This window comes from Mustela nivalis (genome assembly GCF_964662115.1).
Source record: "Mustela nivalis genome assembly, chromosome: 2".
NCBI lineage: Eukaryota > Metazoa > Chordata > Mammalia > Carnivora > Mustelidae > Mustela > Mustela nivalis.
Window position 1 is genome coordinate 34,195,978 of NC_139021.1, and position 27,691 is coordinate 34,223,668.

The window sequence follows — 27,691 nt, forward strand, 5'->3', positions numbered from 1 at the left end:
CAAGCAAACTCCATTGCATGGAGTCCAATGCAGGGCTCAATCTCATGACTCTGAGATCCTGACCTGAGCTGAAACCAAGAGCTTAACGAACTGTGCCACCCAGGAGCCCCCTTTTCACAGTTTTAGAAGAAGTTAGTGGTGTGTATATTTTCAAAAATGGGCTCAGAAAGCTTGGGGTTTTTTTCTCCAATGGCATTGGTCAGTATGCTAATAGCGAACAAAACCCTGAAGGCCACAGAGGAATGTTTATAGTTTCCTTCTTTTCCATGACAAAAAGAAACACTATCACTTTCGATTATTCAAGGATCTGTTTCAAAATATGAGAAAGGAATATCACATATTTTGGACTGGATGGCATCAATGTAATATTCTGCCTCAGCTTCAAGCCCCCAGATAGTCCCAGTTCCAAGTATGCGACTTTGCCTAGGTCTCTCCAATCACTTGGGGATTCTTTGGCTTGACAGTAGGATGAATAATCTTGGGGGATGCTTCAAAATTTGAGATGAATCCGTACAATAAGATTCTGGTATTTCCAAAACAGGATTCTTCTTATGAATCCACACTGTCTGACATCAATTTTAGGGTATAGAAGTGTTAGGTCTTCCTTCAGCTTTGTTGGTCTCGGGTTTCCACTGGCAGAATCCTACCCCATCCAAGGCACCAAGACTTGGTATCTGATTACGTTCAGCAATGAATGTAGACCAAAAAGCACAAAAGTTTGGTCATGCTATGTTTTCTTTCCTTCAACATTTCCAATTTAAGCAAGACCTAAAAAAAAAAAGGCAGATATTTGCATTCAAAATGAAAGAGTATATTCTATGTAATTCTCATCAATGGTAAACTTTTAGAAATCCAAAATGGCAGCAGGGACAACAGTGTGTTACCCAACCACACATTTAACTAAGCATGTGATAAACACAATTTCAGCAAGCAGAAAGTCAAATTTGGAAATTTACACCAGCTAACTGTTCCACTCACTAACTACCTGTGCAAATCAAGAGCCACTTGCAAAAGCTTTTCGAAATTTCCAAAAATCTCTGGAATTTCCTTACAGTTGATAAGGAACTGTGATGTCCAGTTCTGTAGGCTTTAAAAGAATCACATAGCTTCCGGTATGTTATTCTTCCAACTGCATTTATAAATGTTTTTATATTGCCAGTGTGTTCACAGACACCTGAGCAGTAGAAAACAAAGACTTGACAGTCTGGAGAGAACTGTGGTGTTCTTTCCCTTCTCTGCGGACCTCATATGACCAATGTAGAGAACGAGTGTGATGTAGGCACCTCGGGAAATAGTCTTGGCTTTTCTTATGCTTCACGGAAACTCTGTACTAACCTGCCATTCATGTTAGCAGCACAAAGGTAGACATAATCTTATTTTATTCATATTGACTCTGATTTAAATAACCTTATAACCATAGACAACTAGTGTTCACCCTGCCTTTATCATCTGTGAAATTTCCTTTAAGTGTAGAATTTGATGTTTTCTGTGATTGTCTTGCATAAATCAATAGTTGTGGTTTTTCTTTGCCCTATCAGTCTTTTGTAAAATAGTATTGAACAGGCTGAGGAATGGGATCCATTTATCACATCCTGCAACTATCCTGTCTATCATTCCAATGACTGTGAATTTGTACATTAATAGAAATCAACTTGTGAATGCTAAAAAATTGTTTTTATATATAGATGAAATAAACTGTTAAAAGTAAGTGGTATTTTCCAAGAAAAACAAAATATTTCCACCTAGAATGTCAGGTATAGTTTACTGTTTCATCTTGTCTTGAATGAGTGAAGGTGTCATTTGTTATCTGTGGTTTTACCACGAAAATCAATATTCACTCTCAAGTTGAGGTATGTTCAAATGTAAAACTTTTTCATGGTCTCTGAAAATTTTCAATGCTTCCTAAAAAGTCACAAAGCTACTTTCCATCAGAGATTCTTAATGACTCACTTTTTAAGTGGGGGAGACCAATAGGTGTAAGTAATAGAATAATGCATTCGTTGTCATACCATATTCCAACCACTGAAACAGTTTTCTTAAAGCTTTGCAATTTACCCACGATGTTTTGTAATCTTTGGGTAAATTTGTATTACTGCTTCCTAACATGTAATTTCGTGAACTTCAAACTGCATGCAGAATCCCAAGGGGAAGCTGAATCACAGTGTCCCTTATAGGTGAACTGTGATCAATGGTGGGTGATGATAAAGCCCTCCATTGCCAGTTACCATCACTGGCATCATTGTTCAATTTACAGTGGAATATTAGCACATTTTGTAAAAGATAACAATAGACTTTCATTCTGACAGTGTTTTAAAATAACTTCAGTTTCAGCAGCAGCTGGGTGGCACAGTTGGTTAAGCACCTGACTCTTGGTTTAGGCTCAAGTCATGATCTCAGAGTCATGAGATTGAGCCCTACGTTGGCTCCGTGCTCTGTGTGGAGTCTGCTGGAGAATCTCTTTCCCTCTGCCTCTGCTCCCCACCCCGCACAATAAATAGATAAATCTTTTTAAAAAATCAAATAACTACAGTTCTAAAACAAATAAAATTCACAGGTATATGCAACTGACCACAATTGAAATGTCACACTTCTAAAGAAGAGCAACAAGGGGACACTTGGGTGGCTCAGTCAGTTAAGCATCTGCCTTCAGCCTTTCAGCTTAGGTCATGATCCCAGGGCCCTGGGATTGAGTCCTGTATCTGGCTTCTTGCTCAGTGGGGAACCTGCTTCTCCCTCTGCCTGCCGCTCCCCCTGCTTGTGCTCCCTCTCTCTGACAAATAAATAAATAAAATCTTAAAAAAAAAAAAAGGGCAAAACAAAACCTACATACCAATACTTTCCCTTGCAAAACTGTGCAGCCGTTAAAAAGCCGGAATAAACACGTCCACATGCCTAACAATGCCAGGTCTCGCCATCATTTCAGGTGGGATGCTCCTTAGTGTCCTTGGTGATTTTAGGCTGCTGTAACAAAACCACAGACTAGATGGCTTATAAACAACAGAAATTCTGAAGGCTGCAAAGGCCAAGATCAGGGGGCTATTAGATTCAGTGTCTCGTGAGAACACACTTCCAGCTAACATCTTGTTGTCTCTACCTGGCAGAGAGCTGAGAAGGGAAGCGAGCTGTCTCATGACCCTTATGAGGGCACTAACCACCTTCATGAGGTCTCCACCCTCATGACCCCATCTAATCTTAACTCCCTTCCAAAGCCCCCCACCTCCTAACACCATTGCACTGGGAAGTAGAGTTTCAACACGTGAATTTTGGGTGCACAAAAAACTTCAGTCCATAGCATATCCCTAGTTTGTGTTTTTATTTTTTGTCTCCATGAAAAATTTGGATAATTTTCCATTTTCACAAGGCAAATAAAACCACGACTTCCATTTATCATTTCATGTTCCTTCTGGAATATCGGGTAGGCCCATGCCCACCTTATCCCCATCACCACCCCTCCCTCATCCTCACCCTAACTTGCCATGCTTTTTATCCAGTTCTTCCAGAAACCAAATAATACCTTAGGCATAAGCCTGTTTTTTTAGTATATGAGACTTTTTAAATAAAAGCTTAAGTACTTTATTATTTCATAGTTGAGGAAGGGAGGCTGTGGTATTGTCCTTTGAGGTGATTAATCAGTAAGATTTTATAGTACGCTTTCAAGTGCCTTTGACAATGATTTCAGAGAAGAAATGACAGGGTTACAAAAGGAGCTAGAAAGAAAGGAAGCAAAGCTTAGTCGCAAAATATCAAGTGTCCTTATTTGCCACAGATCTGCAAATAAGTGGCAAGGATATCACAGGGGTCCAGAGAATGGTTTCACAAGCAATTAAAGTACTCCTTGCAGAGTTAAGAACTTTCAAGGACGACTTTAAGACAGCATGAACTATTTCACAGGCAAATCAAGGGCTCAAAGCCAAGGAAACTGATAGAGCTTTACGCCTCATAGAAAAACCGAGAAATGATGTGACCAGCTTAGTGGGCCACTGCTGTCCACTAATGACACCTGTCTGTAAGTGAGGCCTGGGAACACAGCAGCACCCGCTAGGGCTTCACATCCCAGGTTCAGAGGAAGAGCTCCATGCCAAGTGATAGTCTTCACTTCGTAAAGTCTCAGTGACCCTTTGGGCCTGGGCATCCATTTTTTGCACAAAGGTTGTGTTAAGTTTCACCAATACCTAATGTACATAGTAACCAAAACGAAGAACAGAGATCTCAAATACAGACTGGGAATTCATGTTGGAAAATGTGGGTAAATAAACTATTTTAAAAGTTACAAAATAGGGGGGCATCTGGGTGGCTCAGTGGGTTAAAGCCTCTGCCTTCAGCTCGGGTCATGTTCCCAGGTTCCTGGGATCGAGCCCAACATTGGACTCTCTGCTCAAAAGGGGGCCTGCTTCCTCCATTCTCTCTTTGCCTGCCTCTCCATCTACTTGTGATCTCTATCTGTCAAATAAATAAATAAAATAAAATTTTAAAAAGTTACAAAATAGGGGAAACTTGCTGGCCCATTTGGTGGGATGTGCAATCCTTGGTCTCAGGCTTGTGAGTTCGAGTCCCATGTTGGGTGTAGAGATTACTTAAAAATAAAATATTTTTTAAAAAAAGCAAAATAGAAAAAGAAGCAAGGTAGTCTGTGAAATATAATTAAAAGCAATAAAAACATAATTAAAGTACAATTTTAAATAAATTTTAAATGTTGATAGTGAAGGTTGGTTTTTTTTTTTTTTATTGCTGTGGCATTCAGAAAAATCACAAACATTCAAAACAAAAAAATTGGGCGCCTGGGTGGCTCAGCGGGTTAAGCCGCTGCCTTCGGCTCAGGTCATGATCTCAGAGTCCTGGGATTGAGTCCCGCATCGGGCTCTCAGCAGAGAGCCTGCTTCCCTCTCTCTCTCTGCCTGCCTCTCCATCTACTTGTGATTTCTCTCTGTCAAATAAATAAATAAAATCTTAAAAAAAAAAATTATAAACATTCAAATAATGTTTAGAATTTTCGCACATAAAATTCTTTGCCTTGAAAGTACACCCTGTAAAATCAGAATGGTGATTTCACAGGGTGAAATCCTTATCCTTAAGGATGGCAGTACCGGGACAGGGGAGGAGAGGTCGTCTGGGCTACTGGTAAACAGACTGGTAAAAGTTTGTTGTACCTGGAACTAGCTGCACAGTTGCATTCCATGGTATGCTGGAGTCCCTGCAGACAGGCTATGAGAACTGATTGTTCTAGTTTTGAGGAATTTGTAAGCCAGTGGCTAAACACAGGCATCATTAAAAATTAAATAATGTAGGAGCCCCTGGATGCCTCAGTCACATAAGCAACCAACTCTTGATTTCCACTCAGGTCAGGAGCTCAAGGTCCTGAGCTAGAGCCCCACATCAGGCTCTGCACTCAGCAGGGAGTCAGCTTGAGATTCTCTCTCTCCCTCTACTCCTCCCCACTCGCTCTCTGTCTCTCTCTCAAATAAATAAATCTTTTTAAAAAATTAATTAATGTAAACTTACAAAGTATACTAGGGACGCCTAGGTGACTCGGTCGTTAGGTGTCTGCCTTCGGCTCAGATCATGATCCCAGTGTCTTGGGATCGAGCCCCTTCTCAGCCAGAAGCCTGCTTCTCCCTCTTCCTCTCCCCCTGCTTGTATTCCCTCTCTCGCTGTCCCTCTCTCGGATAAATAAATAAAATATTAAATAAATAAATAAAGTATACTAAAATGGGTTCTCAAAACTTCCCAAGTATTTTACTACATTTTATTATGACGCACTCTCTTGAGGTTGTTTATGTGCTTTGTATCTGAATGAGGGAAATCTATAAGATATATAGATACTCGTGTTACTGCACATCTCTTCCCGGCTCTGCATTCTATGATGTCACGTGGCTAGTTTGAAATGGGCCATGGTGGCCAATTTCATTTGAGCAGTAGAAACTGACAAATGCTACAAATCAGGGCTTGAGTTTTGTTGATTTTCTAACTTTAGGGAAGTAATGACAAAAGCTTTAATGATGCAGATTAAACTTATTTTTTTTTTTAAAGATTATTTATTTATTTATTTGACAGAGAGAGATCACAAGTAGGCAGAGAGGCAGGCAGAGAGAGGAGAGGAGGAAGCAGGCTCCCTGCTGAGCAGAGAGCCCGATACGGGACTCGATCCCAGGACCCTGAGATCATGACCTGAGCCGAAGGCAGCGGCTTAACCCACTGAGCCACCCAGGCGCCCCAATGCAGATTAAACTTAAATGTAACATCACATCTGTAGCAATTACATTGTAAAAAAGCACAGAAAGGGGCGCCTGGGTGGCTCAGTGGATTAAGCCGCTGCCTTCGGCTCGGGTCGTGATCTCAGGGTCCTGGGATCGAGTCCCGCATCGGGCTCTCTGCTCAGCGGAGAGCCTGCTTCCCTCTCTCTCTCTCTGCCTGCCTCTCCATCTACTTGTGATTTCTCTCTGTCAAATAAATAAATAAAATCTTTAAAAAAAAAAAAAGCACAGAAAAATTAAGAAATATTCTTCCAATATTTGAAAACTATTACCCAGTTCAGTCAAGTTGTTCATATCGTCGATGAGTGAAGTTCAGACATACCTTTTCATTCTTTCACTTTTGTCTTACTCTTAAATGTAAAGAAAAATATTAGCCAAGATTCATGTTGGAATTACACTCATTGTCAGTTGCAAACTTAGATTATCTCCAGGTACAAGAACTCAGCAAAACTCCATTTTTTCCCCATGATTTCTTTATTTCCACCCCTTTTTTCTATTCTCTTTTTCTGTAATTCTAATTAATGAAATGTAGACCTAATTACTCGTGTATTTTCCACCTTTCTGTTATTCTTTCTGAGAGTTTTTTAACTTTATCATACAAATCTTCTATCAAATTTTTAAAATTTGGTGATCATTTTAAATTTCCAAGATTTCTTTCTCATTCTTGAATTCTACTATTTTTATAGCACCCTTTTCTTGTTTTTAAAAGTACAATTCGTGTTTCTCAGTTTTTTGGAAAACACCCAAAGGCTTTTTGTTTGTTTGTTTGTTTGTGTGTTATCCACTGTGCTCAGAATCTCTTATCTCTTCTTGGATCGGTTTCTGTGTTTAACTTGGTCCTTCTTTTTCTCCTTGCAGCCTTTTCTCCCCAGTCTTGTGATCCTTGGTTTCTCATTCATATTTAAAAATGAAGCAATAGAAAAGCTCATTGCTCGGGAGCTTGGCTTTGTGGATGCGCTCCTTGAATGGCAGGCTTTGTTTTCAGGTGACCCATGCTACAAATCAGGGCTTGAGGACTCCAAAATACCAAAATGCAGGGTCTTGCACTCTTATCTAGTTGTCTCCAGGCAGATGATACATTTCCTTAGATAAATACCTTTCTGCTTATCTTGAGCTTGGGGGCACCCTGGTATTCTGCAACAGGGACAGGAAAGGTGACTGTTTCATAGACAGGCTCCTGTGTTCTGCCACACTTGACTTCTGCCTTCTGTTGTACCAGTTTTTTTTTTTTTTTTTTTAGATTTTATTTATTTATTTGACAGAGATCACAAGTAGGCACAGAGGCAGGCAGAGAAAGAAGAAGCAGGCTCCCTGCCAAACAGAGAGCCCGATGTAGGACTCGATCCCAGAACCTTGAGATCATGACCTGAGCTGAAGGCAGAGGCTTTAACCCACTGAGTCACCCAGGCGTCCTGCAGCAGTCATTTTTGAGACTTTGTGTTTTGAACCTGAGTTTCTATAAGCAAATCAGCTTCCCTCTTGGTGGCATTAGGTAATCCAAGAAAGTGTCTTGCACCCTGCTTTATTAGTTAACATTCCATTTTCTGCTTTCTGTCTCCAGAACTGTGTGGAAATTCTTGGTAGTTGATGGCTTCCCCCGTAAGTTCACCATCTTGAAACAGGAGGGTCAACTCCTTTCTGACCCTGTTTGTGACTTACGCTTCGTAAACTAGTGTCTTTGCTTGTGAGGAAGAGGGGGGAGGAAGAGTTATGGGTATGGGGATGTTATTGTCACTGATTTTTTAAGACCCTGAGCTAATATTTCTATAATTACTAGTTCATGCAGTCCCTCCCTCTTGTTTATTTAAAATGTATTTATCCTCTTTCCTCCCTTCTCTCTCCCCTTCTGCTAGGCAACCATTTTACTGTGTATAAGAAATATCCTTCTACTTGTAGGTACATCAGTACAATGTGTATCAGTATTCCTCATGAACTTAATTTTAATCCACGCAATGGACATTGTGCTAAAGATCTCGTTCTCCTTTTTACTTTTACAGTGAGCTCAAACCTCTTACATTTTCCAGAAATTCCCTCATCTCTATTGTTTTTTTATCTGCTTGATCTGTCGGTTAAAAATCTCCACCTATAACTTTTGATTTATCTAAAGTTGTTGTTTATTATATATTTGAGACTGTTTAAGTGGTTATATGGGCATATGTATGGTTATATCATCTCATATTTATTACTTGGATTTTATTTTGTCGGATATAGAGAGTGTACCTCAGCTTTCTTTTCTTATTTTTGTCTGGTGTATTTATTTCTGTTCTTGTATTTCTGATTTTTCTTTCTCTTTTAAATGTGTATTTTACATATAACATCTTTCTTTTTTTCCAACATGGACATCTGTTCTTCAGTCAGTAACTGTGATGGTTAATTTTATGTGTCCAACTTGACTAGGCCACAAAGTGCCCAGATATTTAGTCAGACTTTATTCTGGGTGTGTCTGTGAGGGCATGTTTAGATGAGAGTATATTTGACTCTGTAGACCGAATTACAGATTGTGCTCCCCAATGTGAGTGGGCCTCAGCCAGCTGAAGACCTAAACAGAATAAAAAGACTTATCCTCCAGCAAGTGGGAGGGAATTTCTTCCTGTGTGACTGTCTTGTGCTGGGATATTGGTCTTCTTTGCCTGCCGTTGGGCTTGAACTGAAACATTGCTCTTCCTGGGTCTTAAGCCTACCGGCATTTGGACTAAAAATACATCACTGGCATTCCTGGGTCTCCAACTTGCTGACTGCTGATCTTGGTACTTGTCAGCCTCCATAATCACATGGGCCAATTTTATATATTTATATGTAATTATATATGTAATTATTTTTAAAAATATTTTTTCACCTATTTCACCCATCCCTCCCACCCACCTCCCCTCTCGTACCAACCAGTTTATTCTCTATATTTGAGTCTCTTCTGTTGTTTCTTTTTTCCGTTCAGTTGTTTAGTTTCTTAAATTCCACATAGGAGGGAAAACAAATTATTTGTCTTTGTCTGACTGAGTTATTTCACTTCGCATTCCAAGGATCCCTTAGATCTATCCCTGTTGTCGCAAATGGCAAGATTTCATTATTCTTATGGCTGAGTAATATTCCATTGTGTGTGTGTGTGTGTGTGTGTACCACATCTTCTTTATCCATTCATCTATGGATGGACCCTTGGGCTGCTTCCATAATTTGGTTATTGTAAATAATGCTTCAGTAAACATAGGAGGGCATATTTCTTTTTGAATTAGTGTTTTTGTATTCTCGGGATAAATTCCCAATAGTGGAATTCCTGAATCATATGTTAATTCTACTTTTACTTTTTGAAGAACTTCCATATTGTTTTTCAGAATGGCTGCACCAGTCTGCATTCCCACCAACAGTGCATGAGAGTTCCTTTTTCTCTACATCCTCACCAACACTTGTTTCTTGTGTTTTTGGTTTTAGCTATTCTGACAGGTGTGAAGAGATAACTCATTGTGGTTTTGATTTGCTGTTTCCTGATGATGAGTGAAGTTGAGCATCTTTTTATGTGCATGTCGTCTTTGGAAAAATGCCTATCCCATTTTTTAAAATTGTATTTTTAATACATTAAAAACCATTATGTTTTATTAATTAAAACATATTACATTTATGCATAGATTAAGTTATACATTTCAAATCTACTGTCATTCGTGTTCCAAATACAGAATATAGGCATTCAACCAGCATACTTATGCTGATACAATGATCTGGGAGTGGTGATTTCCATAATTTTCAGGTTTGAGGTAATTACTAAGAAATGTGGATATACAATTATGTGCCCTATTTAGGAAAAGTTAGTTACCCTCTGATATCTGAGAAGATTTCTTCCTTTCATCCACATCAACTATTATTTTCTACTTCTAATTATTGCTATTATGAAGCTATGTCAGTTTTTTACTGGCCTGCCACCTCTTTTTCTTAAAGGCCAATGGGTAAACCATTTTATTTATCCGATTAATGTTCCTCAGTCTTACTAACACAGAATAATGATGCCCCAACACCTATTTCATGGTAACTTACATCAATGTTGTAAGTCAACCACAAACATTATTTCCATTTAGATTTTCTTCATATCTTGTGTATATTTTGTATTTAATTAATTTAATTAAAACTATGTTTTAAATATATACTTTAGAAAATACCAGAGAGTGTGTAAAGGAAAGTAATGTGAAGATTTAAAAAAAATAGGAAAATAGTTAAATGAAAATCAAATGTGAATAAATATCACATAATTCACAGTAGAAAGAAGTAAGTCAGTAACTTTTTCAGGCATTATTTTAATTCAGAGTATTTGTTATAGGGAGTAATCCAATGTTAAACCTTTAGATAAAGTATTTGCTAATATGCTACAAAAGATTAAGGGAATGGATTTTTAAACAGGTGTAATTAATTTCAGCATAGGCTTTTGTATATTGACCCTATTTGAGATTTTTGACCAGCACATATTAATGTATTCTACTCTCAAATCCCTCCATGAAATACCTTTAGTCCTAGTGGGTGTGTGAAATCATGTGGTTAATTATTGCTGCATCAAAGAGATGAGATGTCCTTTTTCATTAGGTAGGATTCATGCATATCTAATTTTTCATGGAAGATTAAGGACAATATAATATACAATATATGAAGAAGAAAAAAATACATATATCATTGGTTTTGTTTCTCTGGAGAGCCCTAATGTCATAGCTTTACCATATATTTTAATCAATATTTTATTGGGATTTATTTTTTATTTGATATTTCTACTTATATTTTTTATTTTTTCTTCTTTCCTGCTTTCTTCTTCTTTTCATGAAGAAGGTGTATGTATTACAGAATGCCTCTCCAGTCGATGTTTTATCAATAAAGTGCTTCTTAATTTTTCATATCCAAATATATATCACAATGCAAGATTTTGGGGGCCTAATGTTAAAATTTTTTTTTAAGATTTTACTTATTTGTCAGAGAGAGAGAGAACAAGAGAGCAAGCACAAGCAGGGAGAACAGCAGGCAGAGGCAGAAGCAGACTCCCTGCTAAACAGGGAGCCTGATGTGGGACTCCATCCCAGAACTCTGGGATCATGACCTGAGCCGACGGTAGACGCTTAACTGACTGAGCCACCCAGGCATCCTGGTGCTGATGTTTATATAGCAAAAACAGTTGTTTACATTCCCCAAGATCAATACAATATTTTTAACAATGTGATGTGAAGGAAGTCTCAAGTTACAGTCACATTCCCAATAAAAGTAGTAAAATGTCCAAATCACTTGTGGACATTTTGAAAAGTGCACTGTGTGCCAAGCAAAGGGACCCGTGTTTCAGATGTTGCAGAAACAGAAACAGAGGAAACAAAAATTTTAAAGCTGTAAAGCATATGGCTAAGTGGTAGGACTAAGCGGGGAGGAAAGCCAAAGCCTAGATAATTGAAGCAAGAAACTCAACATGAACCGGCAAAAATCAAGCATTTGGCAACATCAGGTCATTCTGAACACAGGGAAGAGGTACAGTCTGAAAACAGTGGCAGAATAAATTTTTAAAGTCTACATTCTGAACCACTGGCCCTGTTCCCAAGCTCGGCTCTCATAATACTACAGGTTGGGCTTATTCCTATCACTAGCCCCACCACAGACTGAGTTCTAGAGGATTACCCTCCAGAGAAAGTGATCAGCCAACAAAGAAGAAATCTCAGGCACTTTTCATCTGGGAGGGGTGCCAAAAAGAGGCTGGGACCCCATCCAGTACCCTTTAGAAAATGCCATCAGAACAATCCCCAACCACTCAGAGCTTCCAATCCTCATCTATCAAGGTGATCACATGACTTCTCTCCTTTCATTGGTTTCACTAGAATTCTGTCAAACAACTTGCATTTAACCGATTAATACTCACCACCTCTTGGGAAAATGCACTGACAAATGTTTATGCCGTGTTGCATGCTCACAGCTTATAGGCTACTCTCTAGTATTTTAAATTACACACTTCTGTTCCTCCATATCAAGTTGTTCAATTGTCATTTGTGCCCAGATTGCTTTTGCCACTTGTAATTATTATTTTAAATATTTAATTAAATATTTCATAATTTGTGAACTATGAGTATAAAGCAAAAGAGACTATTCTATTTAGCATAGGCAGAATTCTAATTTTACCAAAGATTCCTGTCCCCTGATTTTTCAGGCTCTAGGTGCTGATCTAAAAGGATGGAATTAAGATTATTAATCAACCAGCCTTAAAATAAGGAGATTATCCTGGATTTTCTGGGCAAGGTTGAAGGTAATCCTGTAAAAGCAGAAGGGGAGGCAGGAGAGATAGGCAGAAGGAAAGATCAGAGAGATGAGAAGTGTGAGGACTGACCCCACTTGTGATGGCTTTGAAGATTGAAAAAGGACACTGAGAGCCAGGGAATGTGGGTAGCCTCCAGAACATGAGAATGACCCCTGGCCAACAGCTCACCAGGCAACAGGGACCTCAGTCCTACAACCTCATAGAACTAAATTCTGCCAACATCCCAAATGATTCTGGAAGCGATTCTCCCCTAAGAGCTTCTAGTAAGGAATGAGATTCTATCAACACCTCTATTTCAGCCCTGTGGGACCCTAAGCAGAGGACTCTGAACTTCTGACCTACAGACCTAGGAGATAGAAAATAGGTCTTGTTTTGAGCAGCTAAATATGTGGCAGTTTGTTACAGCAGCAATAGGAAAGTAATACCCTCTTGAAAACTAAATTTATTACCTCAGAAAGATTTGATGAGTTGCTAAAAAAGCTGCTTTTGAACTCGATGTGAACACCACAATTGTACAAGATTGGAAAGAAGATTGGAAAGATCTTGCAGAAAAATGCATTCCATTTGCTTCCCAAATGCCCTTAAGATTTTGCTCTGCTTCAATAGGACCCAAACTGGAAATTGAGGGCAATACCTAAGAGTGTGTAGGAAAGACCTATGCAAGAAAGACAACTCGGAGTTCATTGATCCACTGTACAAGAAAGGAACTCCATCTACTTTTAAAGACTGGTGTTTACATGTCTTAAGTTAAAATTAAATATATGAGGTATCTGTTGTCTTTTTTTTTTTTTTTCCTTAAAGACTATGCTCTGGGCACCTGGGTGGCTCATTCGTTGGGTGTCTGCCTTTGGCTCAGGTTATGATCCCAGGGTCCTGGGATCCAGCCCCACTTTGGTCTCCCTGCTCATCGGGGAGTCTGCTTCTCCCTCTACCCTTGCGCCCCTGCTCGTGCTCTCTTTTTCTCACTTTCTCTCTCAAATAAATAAAATCTTAAAAAAAAAAAAGAAAAAGACTCTATGCTCCAAGCCAGTTGTTTGATGAACAAACTGTCTATCCTCATTGGCTCCGAAAAAGAACACCTCAACTACTTTCCTGAAGTTCTACGCCCCTGCCGTGACTGTCTCTACACTATGTCTGTCACTGTAAGCTTTCTTCAAAATGGTGGCTGCTGCCCTAGGGAGGCCTCTCCCTTCTGGGCTGAACTGTGGCTTGCCTTGTCCCCCTCACCCCAACCCTGGCCCCACAGCTGCCTGTGTTGTAAATGTGAGAATAGTTTCCTTGGTCATCACGAAAATTTCACAGGAATTTTTGGTTCCAAGTTGGGTAGGACCTGAGGTGGCCTCCCCACTGCACAGAAGTTCTTGGACTGCTGAGGTGACACATTCCTAGCTTCAGCATTTCAGGTTTTTAACTGTCTCAGGGGCTGCAAACTGAAGTGCTTTCAGGGTGAGACGGGAAACCTGGATGAGAAAAGCAGGAGAAAGGGAGTGATGAGAGCTGACCTAAGCAACAGGGAGTGCTTAAGTCCAGAAAAAAGAACACGGTGCCTGATGGTGACCACTGATATTAATTTCATGCCCACTGCCAGCTGCATTTCAGCTCTTTTTTTAACTTTTGCTAAATTTTATTTATTTATTTGAGAGAGAGTGGAAAAAGAGAACAGAGAGAGAGAGCACAAAAGGAGAGGGAGAAGCTGACTTCCCACTGAGCAGAGAGCCCGATGTGGGGCTCAAACCTGGGACCCTGGGATTATGACCTGAGCTAAAGGCAGGTGCTTAACCGACTGAGCCACCCAGGTGCCCCTTAACTTTCACTTTTAATGGCCACTTGACTAACCAAAAAAAATGCATGATTTTATGAATAACTGAAAGTTATATTAATTACAATTAGCTGCCCAAAGTTGTGTATTGTAAGATAGCACATCTCCCACCATATTTCAACGAATAACTGATACACTATTTTGTTATTGTATTTTATTGTCATATGATGAAAAGAACCAGAAGGTATGGAAGGAACAGTATTCTCTTTGTGGAGAGAAAGTTGAAGAAAGAGATGAAAAGAATGAGCAAAATATGAATTTTGAGAGGCACTAGGTAAAGGCTTTTGAAATTTTTAATCACTTACTTGGAAAATATAGTTTTCTAGATTGTGGGCATATAGGGTGCTCAAAAGTAAGGTCAATTATATACCATGACTTTTTAAATACTGCTTTATACCCTGCAGAAGGTCATAAAATATTTCTGTGTGCTTTTGAGGAAATCTTAAGAGGATCTTCTCTATCTTTGGTGAAAAATTAATTTTAAATGACTTCTGAATCCCTTTGAGAAAAAGTTGTGTCTATTCTTTCCCACAGCTTAATTGCATTAGCACATTAGCACAGAGATTTTTGGCAGAGCAAAAATCTAAGGTATTTTGACTATTTAAGTGTTAAAAGTTTTAGGGTGAGGTTTCGTTTTTTTCTACAAAGTCTGCCAAACTCTGGCTAAAACAAAGCAAAGAGGCCAGCAGTATCAGTTTTGGTACTAGTTACATGTCTTTATTTCATGAAATCCTTTGCAAGTAGATAACTGCATAAGAAAATTTGGGGGCGCCTGGATGGTTGGGTCCATTAAGCATCTGCCTTCAGCTAAGGTCTTGATTCCAGGGTCCTGGGATAGAGCCCCACATCTGGCTCCCTGCTCAGTGGGGAGTCTGCTCCTTCTTCTCTCTCTGCCCCTTCCCTGGCTTGTGCTCTGCTCTCGCTCACTCCTTCTCTCAAAGAAATAAATAAATAAAATCTTACAAAAAAATTATGAAGTTGTAGTAGTGAAACAAAATTAAAAACTTTCTGAAATGCTTCAGACCCAAAGGCTCAGAGAGAGCTCTGCTTCTTGGTTCAAGCAAATGATAACCAAAAGGTATAGAAGTTAATTCCCTTATTACATTATATTTTTGAGGAGCTATTGAAGTTGCTGAAGATTAAGGATATTGAAACAATTAGAATTTCAGAGGCTGTCTTGTGATGTTATGTGGTTTGAAGCAGGATGTGATTAGGAGGTAATTTTTCAGTAAAAGGAAATAGGCAGAAATGTCTAGAAAGAAAATTTAGGATAATTGAGAATTGACAACTTGTGTAATTCATGGATTAATTATTAATATTAAGGGTAAAAGTATTTGATAGTGAAACCTGAATAACTAGATGAAAATGACATTTACCCATAGTAGGGGGCTTTTGTTTTTGACATTTTATCTTTTACGTGCACATTAAGTAAGGGTTTTACTGGAAGTATCGAGTTTTTGAGGAGTTATTTTAGGGAGTAAGCCGGGATAGGAATAAAAGGTTAAAGCAGTGTCAAAATCAAATGCCTACATGTGCTGAGCAGGAGACATAGCAATGACGGTGGCCCAGAGTGAGAACAAGGGGAATCGTGCAAATGGGGACCAACTGGGAGCATACATTCCATCCGAAGGGGGCAACTGTTAACATGTGGGAATCTTGGTGAGGCGGCTCTTCAAAAAAAAATTTTTTTTTAAGATTATTTATTTACTTATTTGACAGAGAGATAGGATGAGAGAGGGAACACAAGCAGGGGAAGTGGGAGAGGGAGAGGCAGGCTTCTCGCTGAGCAGGGAGCCAGATGTGGAGCTCGATCCCAGGACCCTGGGAGATGACCTGAGCCAAAGGCAGATGCTTAATTTAAGACTGAGACACCCAGCCTTCAAAAAGGCTCTTCAAAAATTTGAAGGCACCCCAGCTCTTCAAAAACTTTTAAGTGATTTTGGATATCTGGATTTTATGTGACATTTCTTGGTATTTAATTCAGTAAACATTTCAATTTTAAAAAATCCTCTGAGTCAAATAAAAATCATGTACTGTTTGTGGAGCATAAGGAATAACACAGAGGACATTGGGAGAAGGAGAGGAGAAGTGAGTTGAGGGAAATCGGAGGGGGAGACAAATCACGAGAGACTGTGGACTCTGAGAAACAAACAGGGTTTTGGAGGGGAGGGGAGTCGGGGGTTGGGTAAGACTGGTGGTGGGTATTATGGAGGGCACGTATTGCATGGAGCACTGGGTGTGGTGCATAAACAATTTTGGAACACTGAAAAAAAATAAAATTTAAAATAAAAACAAAAAAAATCATGTACTGTTTGGATTCAGCTTGCAGACTTGCAGACTATCCCTAGATTTCTAGAATATGGTCGACATTGATATTAACTGAGCACCTATTTTTTAAAAAAAGGGGGCGCCTGAGTGCATACAGAGTGTCTCAGTGGGTTAAAGCCTCTGTCTTCAGCTCAGTTCATGATCCCAGGGTCCTGGGATCAAGCCCCACATCGAGCTTTCTGCTTGTCAGGGAGCCTGCTTTCCTTCCTCTCTCTGCCTGCCTTTCTGCCTACTTGTGATCTCTGTCTGTCAAATAAATGAAATAATAAAAAAATCTTAAAAAAAAAATTGAGCACCTATTTCATGCTAGTTAATAGATATGTTTATTTATAGCTAAAGTAACTCAGTGCATTAGATACAATCATCTCCATAACACACGAAGAAATTGAAGCTTATAGAGATTAGTGTATCATTTTTTTTTTAAGATTTTATATATTTATTTGAGAGAGAGAGCATGCATGGGTGCGTGCTCAAAATAGAGAGAGTGCATGAGCAGACAGGAGGGGTAGAGGAAAAGGAAGAAGCAGAATCCTGGTGAGCAGGGAACCCAACTTGGAGCTCGATCCCAGGATCCTGGGATCATGACCAGAGTGGAAGACAGTCACTTAACAAACTGAGCCACCCAGGTGCCCAAGATTAGCATATTATTGATAATCACTTACTTGGGTAGCAAAATGTTTAATAGGAAACAAACAAATCAAGTGATAAACAGACCACAGAGGACCTAGTGTGGAACAGGTGTTTAACAATGATGGGGAAAATCAAGGATGAAACTGGTATACTTCGCAAAACACACCTATGACTGTATGAAGAAGCTAATGTTTTTGTTTAGCCTTCCGTGGGCAATTTAAACTTGGAAAGGGCTAAATAAATAAATAGATAGATGGATGGATGCATGGATAGATAGATCGATCGATAGATAGATAGATAGATAGATAGATAGGGGTACCAGGGCGGCTCAGTCGTTAAGCATCTGCCTTCTGCTCAGGTCATGATTCCAGGGTCCTGGAATCGAGCCCTACATTGAGGGAAGCCTGCCTCTCCCTCTCCCACTCCCCCTGCTTGTGTTCCCTCTCTGTCTGTCAAATAAATAAATAAAACCTTTTTTAAAAAAATAAATAAATAAATAAATAAATGAACTCGGTAAGGGCTCTTTACATTCGTGGGCTTGATTTCCATGTCAGAATACTTAGTTTTACTGAGGCGGCTCCATGTCTTTTTCTGATTATGATCCTGTTTTCTGCATTTCCACTTACAGTAGAAGAGAGAGGAGTGGAACCCCCGAAATAATGTGTAGCTACAGAGGAATCTCTTGTTTCAGGACATTTGAATCCAAAGTTCCAGAGGAAAAGGTTTTCGGGACCTATGGCTGACTTGGTGTAACAGGAGGAATACAGTAGACATGTTCTAACCATATCATTGCATTAAGGACTCAAGTTCCTCCTTGTAATGTCTGAATTAATTTAAAATTTTTTTTCTTTCTCTTGTATGCTCTGAATTTTAAACACATATTATTTTAAAATCAGAAATAAATGTTATTTTTTCAAGTTTGATCGATACCGAAAAGAGCATACAGCACATAGAATTCAAGCATCAAATATCTAAACATCTGAAACAACTTTCCTGCACAACTGGGTCCCTAAATATTCATTTAGCCCTGCTTTAACCCCTGAGCTCCAATGTCTGCATCTGTATTCAGGCCTTTCAGCCTCCCTGGAATTTTCCATGACCTTCGTCTCTTTGAAGGCCCACTCTGGGTGCAATTTTTCTTCTCATTTTGGGCCTAGACTTGTTCGTGATCACTGGCCAGTGTGGGTAGAGGATTCTTTCCAGATCTGTCCAGGTGCAATGGCCTTTCTCCTCTCTGAGAATACTCTGCATTTTCTTCTCTTCTGGTTTAGGAGTCATTCATTCAGTTTCATTTCGTTTCGTTTCTTTACTTTTATTTCTTTCTTCTTTCAAGATTTTATTTATTTTAGAGAGAGAGGGGGAGAGCATAAGCTGGGGGAGTGGCAGAAGGAGAGAGAGAAACAGAGAATCCCAAGCAGGCTTTGCATTGAGGGCAGAGACCCACGTGTCCCATGCTTAATCAGCTGAGCCACCCAGGCACCCCCCATTCCATTTCTCTTATTATCCGGGTTACCATTACATCTTTAGTTAAGCATGTGTAATTTGACAAAGTTTAAGTTAATCTGCATTACCACGTCTCTACCCTCTCTCAAACTAGACGAGGACTGTAGAGTGACCTTGTCCTTCTAAATATACTTTTTTGTCATCCCTTCCATAAGGTCCTCTTGGCGGGGAGCTCTCTCTTATGTCTGAAAATGCCTCTATTTCACTGTTTCTCTACGTAGGTAAGCTAGGTTGGCAGTTTTTTTCTCTCAGCGCTTTGGAAATATTATTCCATTAGTTTCCAGTTTCTCCTGTAGCTTTTGCTGTCAGCCCCAGTGTTGCTCTTATGTGGGGAACCTGTTCTCTCGCTCTCACTCTCTTTGGTGTTGTGATGTTGTGAAATTTACTGCAAGGAGTCAAGGTGTGAATTTAATTGTTACTTATTCTGCTTGGGACTTGGTGGGAATATTGAATTTTCTATTGTAATCTCACCTTCAGGCTTTTACCAGGAGAGCCCCTGTGCAACCTGGGCCGAAGGTGTGCTTTTCAGAGGTGTATGGGGTGGTGGGGGAGAATGTGTGTGTGTGTGTGTGTGTGTGTGTGTGTTTGCGTCTGCTGGAGGGCTAGGAGAATCATTGGCTTAGAACCACATTCTCTGTTAATATCTTAGCTTGAAGATTTGCAGATCACAGAAACGGAATACACTGGAGCCCTGAACTCACGTGAGGGTTAAACCATGACAACAAATAACCAGCTCTGTCTCTTTTTTTATCTCCACTGGGATCCTGGACTGAAACAGACATGCTTCCTGTGGTCTCACGAGGACAGTGGGTGGCAAGTTTCTCGTCCTTCCCCTCCTCAAGGACAGAACCCTTCGCTGGGCATAGCTACAGGCCCGGCTCTCAGTTCCGGGTCTCTGCCCACTCTCCTGTCCCCTTGTGGCCAGAAAACTCTGAGTGCCCTGATGTCCTGGGTGGGGGCACACACTGAGGTCCAAACTGCTTGCTGCCTTAGCAACCTACCTGCTGCCCTCTTCTCTCCAGTTTTCATTCCCATCTTTCACTTGGACCTTTGGATTTCGCTTGCTTTCTTAGGAGCTCAGCCACATATCTACAGGGATGTTTGTTGTATTTTATCTTAGCACTTAAAGGAGTTTGAGGGGGTGCCTGGGTGGCTCAGTTGGTTAAGCATTTGCTTTCAGCTTGGGTCATGATCCCCAGGTCCTGGGATCGAGTCCCATGTCAGGGAAGGGTCTGTTTTTCCCTCTTCCCTGACCCCTCCTTGTGGCCTCTCTCTGTCAGTTAAAAAGGAAGGAAGAAAGGAAGGGAAGAAGGGAGGGAAGAAAGGAGGAAGGAAGGAGTTTGTGGAGGGAAGGGTTTTATACTCTGACCCCCTGAAAGTTCTGGAAATGAAAGTCCACGTGGTTCCTCTACATTTCCTTCTTTCTTCTCTCTGTCCATCAGAGCTCTCAGAGCAGATAAAGACTTGTGCATCCAGAATGTGGACAGGAGTTCCAGGCTTGGTTTATCATTCTTCTTACACAGTAAATCCCACCCCAGTCTCTGGGAGTAAATATTTTATTGCGGGGTCAGTTCATTAGGAGCACAAGAAGCCCCGAGGAGAGTAGCTTCCCCGGAAAGACCCCAGGTCTTGTCTTTTCTTTTTATTCTATTTTTTGCAGATTCATTGGAAATGGGGAAAAAAAATTTTTTTTTAAATTCAAATGGTGCCTATTAAGGTGCCATCTCATGCCACATCTTTGAGATTCCCAGCAGTTGGGGAGGCAACCCCTTGAATGGGGGCAGGCGTGCTAAAATGAGTGGGAAGGCCTAGTTCACAGTTCACTGAGCCACTCTTTGACAAGCAGCTCTGATTCACTTTCCATTTATTTGGGAATAAAATTCATTGTAACAGGCTGATAGAACTGTTTGTGAGAGAGGGATTTTTTTTTATTCAGGTTAAGAAACAGTGCCTTAGGGTGTGTTCCTTTCACGTAGCTTGATTGGAATGATGCAAGTGAACAGTAAAGGAATCGGTGGGGGGGTGGGAGGGGAGGGGGAGATTAGGAGCTTTGAATTTGTAAAGTGAGGATCCAAGTTAAGGAGGAGGGAAATGCTGGAGACTTTCTGTGAAGGGGGTGGAAAGGAGACAGGTTAGGAGCAAGCTTTCCGATGGTATCTTGGTTAGGGGTTTGCCTGAAGTCAGATGACCCTCTCAAAAGAGGCGATTTAATAAAATGTAATGAAGGGACTATGTAGAAAAACCAAGTGTTGATGAAGCACCTGGGGGAGTGCGGCCCCCAAATTCTGAGCTCCAGTCAGAAGAGGAAAGGAAAGGGAACAGTGACTGGAACCTGGGGAGAGCTTGGCTGTAGGAGACAACTAAGCCTGTCTGTGGGGAGTGGGCATTCTTAGGAAACCTTGACCTTATAGGGAGGGAGCTGGGGGGCGGGGCATAAATACCGATCATTCTCGATCATTCTCTATCCTCCGAGGCTTTGATCTCCCCTGGTGCCACCACTGACCTAAGACAAATAGAGGCCAGGGCCAGGGAGCCCCACTGATGCAGTCAACAGAAGTCAGCCTCTGAGGACCAGGGCACTGTGGAGGATGTGGAGGATCCGGAGAGGCAGGTAGACCAGACAGACCATCCTCACAGGCCGCCTCCCACAGCAGAGGAGGGCGTGGAGGTCAGTGTGGCCGCCAGGTAAGCATAGAAAGCAGTATACCACTCTTTGACTACTTTCCTTTCATTTTTTTTCTCTAATCTTTTCACTGGTTCTAATGGCTTTTCATTTTCATTCAGTACCTAAATAATTGTGAAAAGGCACCACTTTGGGAGACCTGTCTTCAAGGGGGTGGAAATGCTGTTCTGTTCCCCACTTGCCCTTCTGAGCTACACTTTTCGGGGAAAGGGGACAAAAATCAAGCCCGTCGATTAAGGAGGGCATGTGATGTGATGAGTTGTGGCTGTTAACATAACTAATAAATCATGGAACACAACGTCAGAAACTAATGATATGTTGGCTAATTGAATTTAAATAATTAAAAAAAAAATCAAGCCCATCCCTTGGCAGGTTTTCAGCATCTTGTAGTGGTCAGAATAGCACTGAACAACAGCAGTGGTGGTGAGTTACCCTCCTATGGAGGAAAATATCAGGGCAAATCTAGAACTCCACCAACCTTGTTATTTCCCCAGTGGAAATGACAGTCTCCCCTGTCTCCCTGAGCCACCAGGTCTGGTCCACCCTCTCCAAGTTAGCCTCTTGTATCTTCACTGGGTAGCTACAGAAAAAGAGTAAAAAGAGGAGAAGAAAAAAGTGAAGAAAAGATAGCACCTGGCCTTCTTCTCTTCCTTAGTCATTGAAATCATACACTGACGATTTTCTTTCTTTCTTTTTTTTAGATTTTTATTTATTTATATGACAGAGATCACAAGTAGGCAGAGAGGCAGGCAGAGAGAGAGAGAAGGAAGCAGGTTCCCCATGGAGCAGAGAGCCCAACACGGGGCTCGATCCCCGCACCCTGGGATCATGACCTGAGCTGTAGGCAGAGGCTTTAACCCACTGAGCCACCCAGGCGCCCCCGCTGCTGATTTTCTTAATGCATGGGACTGTGAGCCCTTGAACCCGTCAAGGCAGGGCTCTAGAGCCAACCTTGAATTATTTGTTGATTCAATAACCATGGCCTCTAATATTATTCTCAGCATCTGATGACGACATTACTCATAATGATTGCTATCTTTGTGTGCACACAGGGCTTGTAGACCAAGGCTGGGCTCATGTTTCTTTTTAGGCTGCTCATACAAAATCTATTTTCTAGTCTGTGGAAACAGCCACTAATTGAAGCATCTGGTACTATTTGCGAGCCTTCTTTTTTTTTGCCCTATGGCAGGTGACTTCCCTTCTGTAAAACTAGTCACCCCATCCCTGTTGACAAAATACGAGGTTGGTCTTTCTGCCCCTGTCACTTTTCGGCTAATCATAAATCTGATGTCCCAATTCTGGTAACCTTGCAGACCATGTAGGCTCTGCCCATAGTAACCTTACACATAGGTGCTCGAAAACATGTTGAATGAATAAATGAATGTTCTCGAAAGTTACGTTTATGACTCTGAGGTGAAAGGGTGTAATAATAATACAGCTAGGAATTTCAAAGCAATATTGGGATAATTAATAACAGCGTCTACCTACAGGGGTTGTTGAAGATTAAATGAACTAACATATATGAAAATAAAATTTTAAAGCCCTATACACACGTTAATTATTACCATTATATATTGTCAATAACTAGTCTCTCTGGAAAGAACATAAGATTTAGCTCAGTCGGTTAAGCGTCTGCCTTTGGCTCAGGTCGTGGTCCCAGGGTCTTAAGATCAAGCACCACGTTGGGTGTCCTGCTCAGCAGGGAGCCTGCTTCTCCCTCTGCCTGCTGTTTCCCCTGCTTGTGCCCCTCCTCATCTCTGACAAGTAAATAAATAAAATCTTAGAAAAAAAAAGGAAGAAAAGAAACTGTGGGCCACTCAAGGATGGACATTACGGCCTCACTGCCAACTTGGGGTGTTCCAGCCAGCTCGACTGACAGAATTAAATCTGTGGGAAATTTCTCCTCATGGTATCAGGAAGCCACTCTCCCATCCAGCGCTTTCCATGACTTCTAATGGATAACAAAGTGGGAAATTTGCATTCCCTGATGTGTTTAACAGTAACGACACCAGACAGAGAATCAGAAGCTGGGTTCAAGACCCAATTGTTGTACTTTCTGGCTGTGTGATCACAGACAAGTCATTTATCATTGCTTAGCTAGAAAAGGAGAATAATGAAATCTATTGCACAGGACAGCTAGGAGGCTAAAATAAGTTTGTATATGTAATGTCATTCTGTAGACTGCAGAGCACTGAACAAATGGAAGTATTAGTATTCTTCCCAAATACCGAGGGAGATGTTACTGAGCAGTAAAATTTCCTCACACGTAAATAGCAGAAGTGGAGAGGAAGGAAAGCAAAAGGGCTGGATAATTCACAAACTGGAATAACCAGATCCCGAATCCTAGGCTGGGTCCAACAGGGAGCCCTGGTAACAACTTTAGTGGTGGGAACATAGGGCTTATGAGGAAAATCCAAAGGCGTTATTTCCTCAAAAGACAAGCTGGGTGGGAGCGAACCTGATGATTTCCAAGTACAGGCGAAGCAGGCAGCTGGTGCAGCCAGGATGAGGACCTGTTGGGTCAGTAGATGGGAGTTTTTCTGTATGTGCCATGGAACGATGTAGCAGGCCGAAGCCAGCGCCATAGCTGTCGTGACCAGAATGTGTTCTTGGCCAGACTGCCCTTTCCAGACCTGGTTGAGGGGAAGAGACTGTCATGGAGTTTAGTCATGTTCTTGTTTCAAAGATTTTATTTATTTAAGAGGGAGAGAGAGCAGGAGTGGGGTTAGGGGCAGAGGGAGAAGGAGAAGCAGACTCCCTACCAAGCAGGGGGCCCAGTGTGGGGTTGGATCCCAGAACTCTGGGATCACGACCTGAGCCAAAGGCAGCTGCTTACCCGACTGAGCCACCCAGGCACCCCGAGTTGAATCCTGTTGAGCAAAGGTGGGACGATCCCTAAGACTGAAAGGTCAGTCCTTGTGAGGTGGAACCTAAAGGGGCCCAAGGGACAGGAATCTTATTTTGAGCAGGCAGCTCAGCCCCAGATCTAAGCTGTGCTTTAATCCCCACATTGGTTATGTGGGACGATTAACTGCAGACTTTCATTACCTTAAATGCAAAACAGAATTTGGAGATAATTGCCATTCATTCACGCACGCATGCATTCTTTTTTTTTTAACCTATTGAGCCAATACTGGTGACAGTTACTCACGGGCAGAAAACCCAGGTGAACACGATAGAGTTAATTCCACGAGGGAGCGAGATTGCTGCATATAGAAGGGGGTTAAGGGATAGTAGATGGTGGTGGATGGTAGGGGGAGCGGAAGTGTGAAGAATGAACCTTGGAGGTTCAGGGGAGGGAGCAGTCTCACCTCAGAGTGGGAGATGACGTCCCAGAGAAAGTAGCATCTGGGGCCAGGGACTGAGGCAAGGTGTTTGTGGCAGTGGCTATCACGTGAATTTTCAGAAGTGAGTTTGGAAGTGAGTATTTGATTTTTTTATTCATGGTTTTTATTGACTGTGTCTCTAATCAAAGGGTAAATAACTTCGTTCAGAATAATGAGGGCGGGGACGTCTGGGTGGCTCAGTTGGTTAAGCAGCTGCTTTCGGCTCAGGTCATGATCCCAGCGTCTTGGGATCCCGAGTCCCACATCGGGCTCCTTGCTTGGAGGGGAGCCTGCTTCTGCCTCTGCCTCTGCTGCCACTCGGCCTGCCTGTGCTCGCTTTCTCTCTCTCTCTCTCTGGCAAATAAATAAATAAAATCTTAAAAAAAAAAAAAAGAATAATGAGGGTGCATCACACTCTTTAAATGACTGTGCTGCTCTATCCAATGTTCCATACATATCCAGAACTAACGTCCCTTCTTTCCACAGTTTCTCCTGAGACTCCTCTAACAAAACCCTTCCCCTAGGCTTTTATCTGTCATTCTTGTGTTCAAATCATATCCATTTTGCGAGACCACCTTCCCCCCTCCCTTTTTTTTTTCCTGGGGAGAAAGGACTCAGCTGCTTTCTAACGCCTATTTATAAAGCCGAACCACACACAATTGTTTCTGTAGATCAAAAATGGTCCAATACTTACGATTTTATATGGTTCAACCTAATGTGTTCTCTTCCACTGAATTGGCCCTCACTTGGTCCCACTTTATAGTACTTCCCATTACTAGAGATTAAGTGACCTTGTTTCTTTCTTTCTCGGCTCTCCCTGTGTGTCCCATCTCTACTCCCACCAAAGGTAAGTACCATGAGAGTAAGCAAGGTGCTGGTTTCTCTTCGCTGTAGCCATACCTCCCAGCAACTCTAGGTGCCTGAGAGTTGTTTAATGACAAGTAAATGCCCCAGGGTTTGGGCATTAAACAGTTTTTTTTTTTTTCCTAAAGATTTTATTTATTTGTCAGAGAGAAAGAGGGAGGGCTAGAGGCAGCAGAGGGAGATGCAGGCTCCTCACTGAGGAGCTGGACACAGTACTTGATCCCAGGACTCTGGAATCATGACCTAAGCTGAAGGGAGACACCCACTGAGCCACCCAGGTGTTCTGGGCATTAAACAGATTTTTATCTAGCTGTGGGATTGGGTGAGCCCTTCCAGGTTCTCACTGAGCTCTAAAAGCTAAGTTGTAAGGTATATAGGCCAGTGGTTCCCAGAGTGGCCTTCGGAGAATGCTGAAGATACCAATTCTAAGGCTCACTCCAGACCAGTGGAACCACAGTAGTGGGGAGGGGCCCAGAAGCTTTAGGTATCTGCCTCCCAAGATGACTCTTACATAGCCACCAAAATAGCTGTCTGTCTGCACTTGGGAACTGCCAGAGCCCATGGAGTCACCTAGATCTGTTTTGTTCACTGCTTGGTTCCCAGTGCAGCACAATGTCTACCACATGGCAGAGAGCAATGATCGATTGTTGAAGGCACGTTGGAGGGCTTTTCCATTTCTGACGGGCACCTTAAGCTGCCAAGGCCCATTAGGTTATCTGAAAGAGGTCTTACATGGATTGACCTTGAGATTTTTTGAAGGTCTCCTTGGGCTCCCAAATTCAAGATGCTTGCGTATTTGTGAGACTGTGTAACATGCCACATGTCATTGAGTGGTTTCACCTCTCTGAGCCTTTGATTTCTCTGTGAAATAAGGGTATTGGGTTAAAAAAGGACCACTATGGTCCTGTTGGACTTTACCTTGCTTTCCTTAATGACTTTCCTACTTACTAACTATGTGACTTTGGGCAAGTGACTTCCCTCTTGCTGAAGAGGGAACCCCATGCTCTCAGCCCTCGCAGCAGGATTGTAAGCTCCCTGTCCATGCAGAGCAGAGACCTTGCCCACCCACTGCAGCTATCCACAATCCTAAGTGCTTGGTGTGTACTCGTCACTTGGAAAATCATTCTTTGGATGAATGATAGAAACTTTTAAAAAACTGCAACAAATAAGTAGAAGCTAGCTTCCTTAGTTGAAAATTGTATATATCCCCCTGAACTCATGGCCCTGCTGGTGGAAGCATACGGTCATATAACAACTTTTCTTTCCTTTTTTTGAATGATAAACTTATTAAGATGTCATTAACATATCTTAAAATTAACCCCTTTAAAGTACAAAGTCAGTAGTTTTTAATATATCACAACCATTAAAATTGCACAACCATCACTGCTCTCTAATTCGAGAACTTTTTCCCCCCACAATAACCCCACATCTGTTAGCTGTCACTTTCCCTTTACTCTCCCAACCCCCCAGGGCAACCATTAATCCACTTCCTGTCTATGGACTTGCTTCTTCTGGATGTGTCATATGAACAGAAACATACTATATTTTTGGCCTTTTGTGTCTGGCTTCTTTCACTTACCATAATGTTTTCAAGGTTCATTGATGCTGTGGCAAGCATCAGAGTTCCAACCCTTTTTATGGTAAATCATATTCCGTTGTATTGATATACCTCATTGAATGTATCCATTTATCAGTTGATAGGCATTAGGGCTGTTTCCACGTTTTCTCGATTAGGAATAATGGTACTATGACCATTTGTGTACAAGTTTTTATGAGGACGTAAGTTTTCAGTTCTCTTGGGTATATATCTAGGAGTCGTCTTGTGACTACTACTATGACTTTTTGAGTAACTGTCAAAACTGTCACAACTGTCAAACTGTTTTCCAAAGTGGTTGTTCCGTTTTGCAGTCCCATCAACAGTGTATGAGGGTTTCAATTTCTCCCCATTTTCTCCAATGTTCCCTGTTGTCTGTCCTTTTTATTTTCACTGTCCCTGTAGATGAGAAGTGTTATCTCTTTGAGGGTTTGATT

At 41.3% G+C, this 27,691-nt stretch overlaps 1 protein-coding gene across 4 annotated transcripts; it reads right to left on the bottom strand.

Moving 5' to 3' along the window:
* Positions 1-167: 167 nt before the first annotated feature.
* LOC309858923 (uncharacterized protein) lies at positions 168-27,467 on the bottom strand. Of its 4 annotated transcripts, none has more exons than XM_082719252.1 (5): positions 27,240-27,467; positions 26,393-26,521; positions 23,929-24,103; positions 21,949-22,050; positions 168-768 (listed from the first exon to the last, which is right to left on the bottom strand). In XM_082719252.1, the coding sequence occupies exons 1-4, from the start codon at positions 27,276-27,278 to the stop codon at positions 22,040-22,042; spliced, it is 354 nt and encodes a 117-aa protein (XP_082575378.1). In that variant the 5' UTR covers positions 27,279-27,467; the 3' UTR covers positions 168-768; positions 21,949-22,039. The 4 variants fall into 4 exon arrangements, 3 of the variants coding, with proteins under 3 accessions (XP_082575378.1, XP_082575379.1, XP_082575380.1); XM_082719253.1 differs by lacking the exon at positions 168-768 and adding an exon at positions 13,583-13,967; XM_082719254.1 differs by lacking the exon at positions 168-768 and adding an exon at positions 20,358-20,434.
* Between the last annotated feature and the right edge of the window lie 224 nt (positions 27,468-27,691).

Excerpts from the sequence above, each read along its gene's own strand:
- LOC309858923 (XM_082719252.1), bottom strand. The coding sequence starts at position 27,278 with ATGCTTGCCACAGCATCAATGAACCTTGAAAACATTATG. Across the intron at positions 26,522-27,239 it reads TGAACCTTGAAAACATTATG|AGAAATCAAAGGCTCAGAGA; the intron begins GTAAGTGAAAGA and ends CTTATTTCACAG. Across the intron at positions 24,104-26,392 it reads AAATCTCAAGGTCAATCCAT|GTCTGGAAAGGGCAGTCTGG; the intron begins GTAAGACCTCTT and ends CCCCTCAACCAG.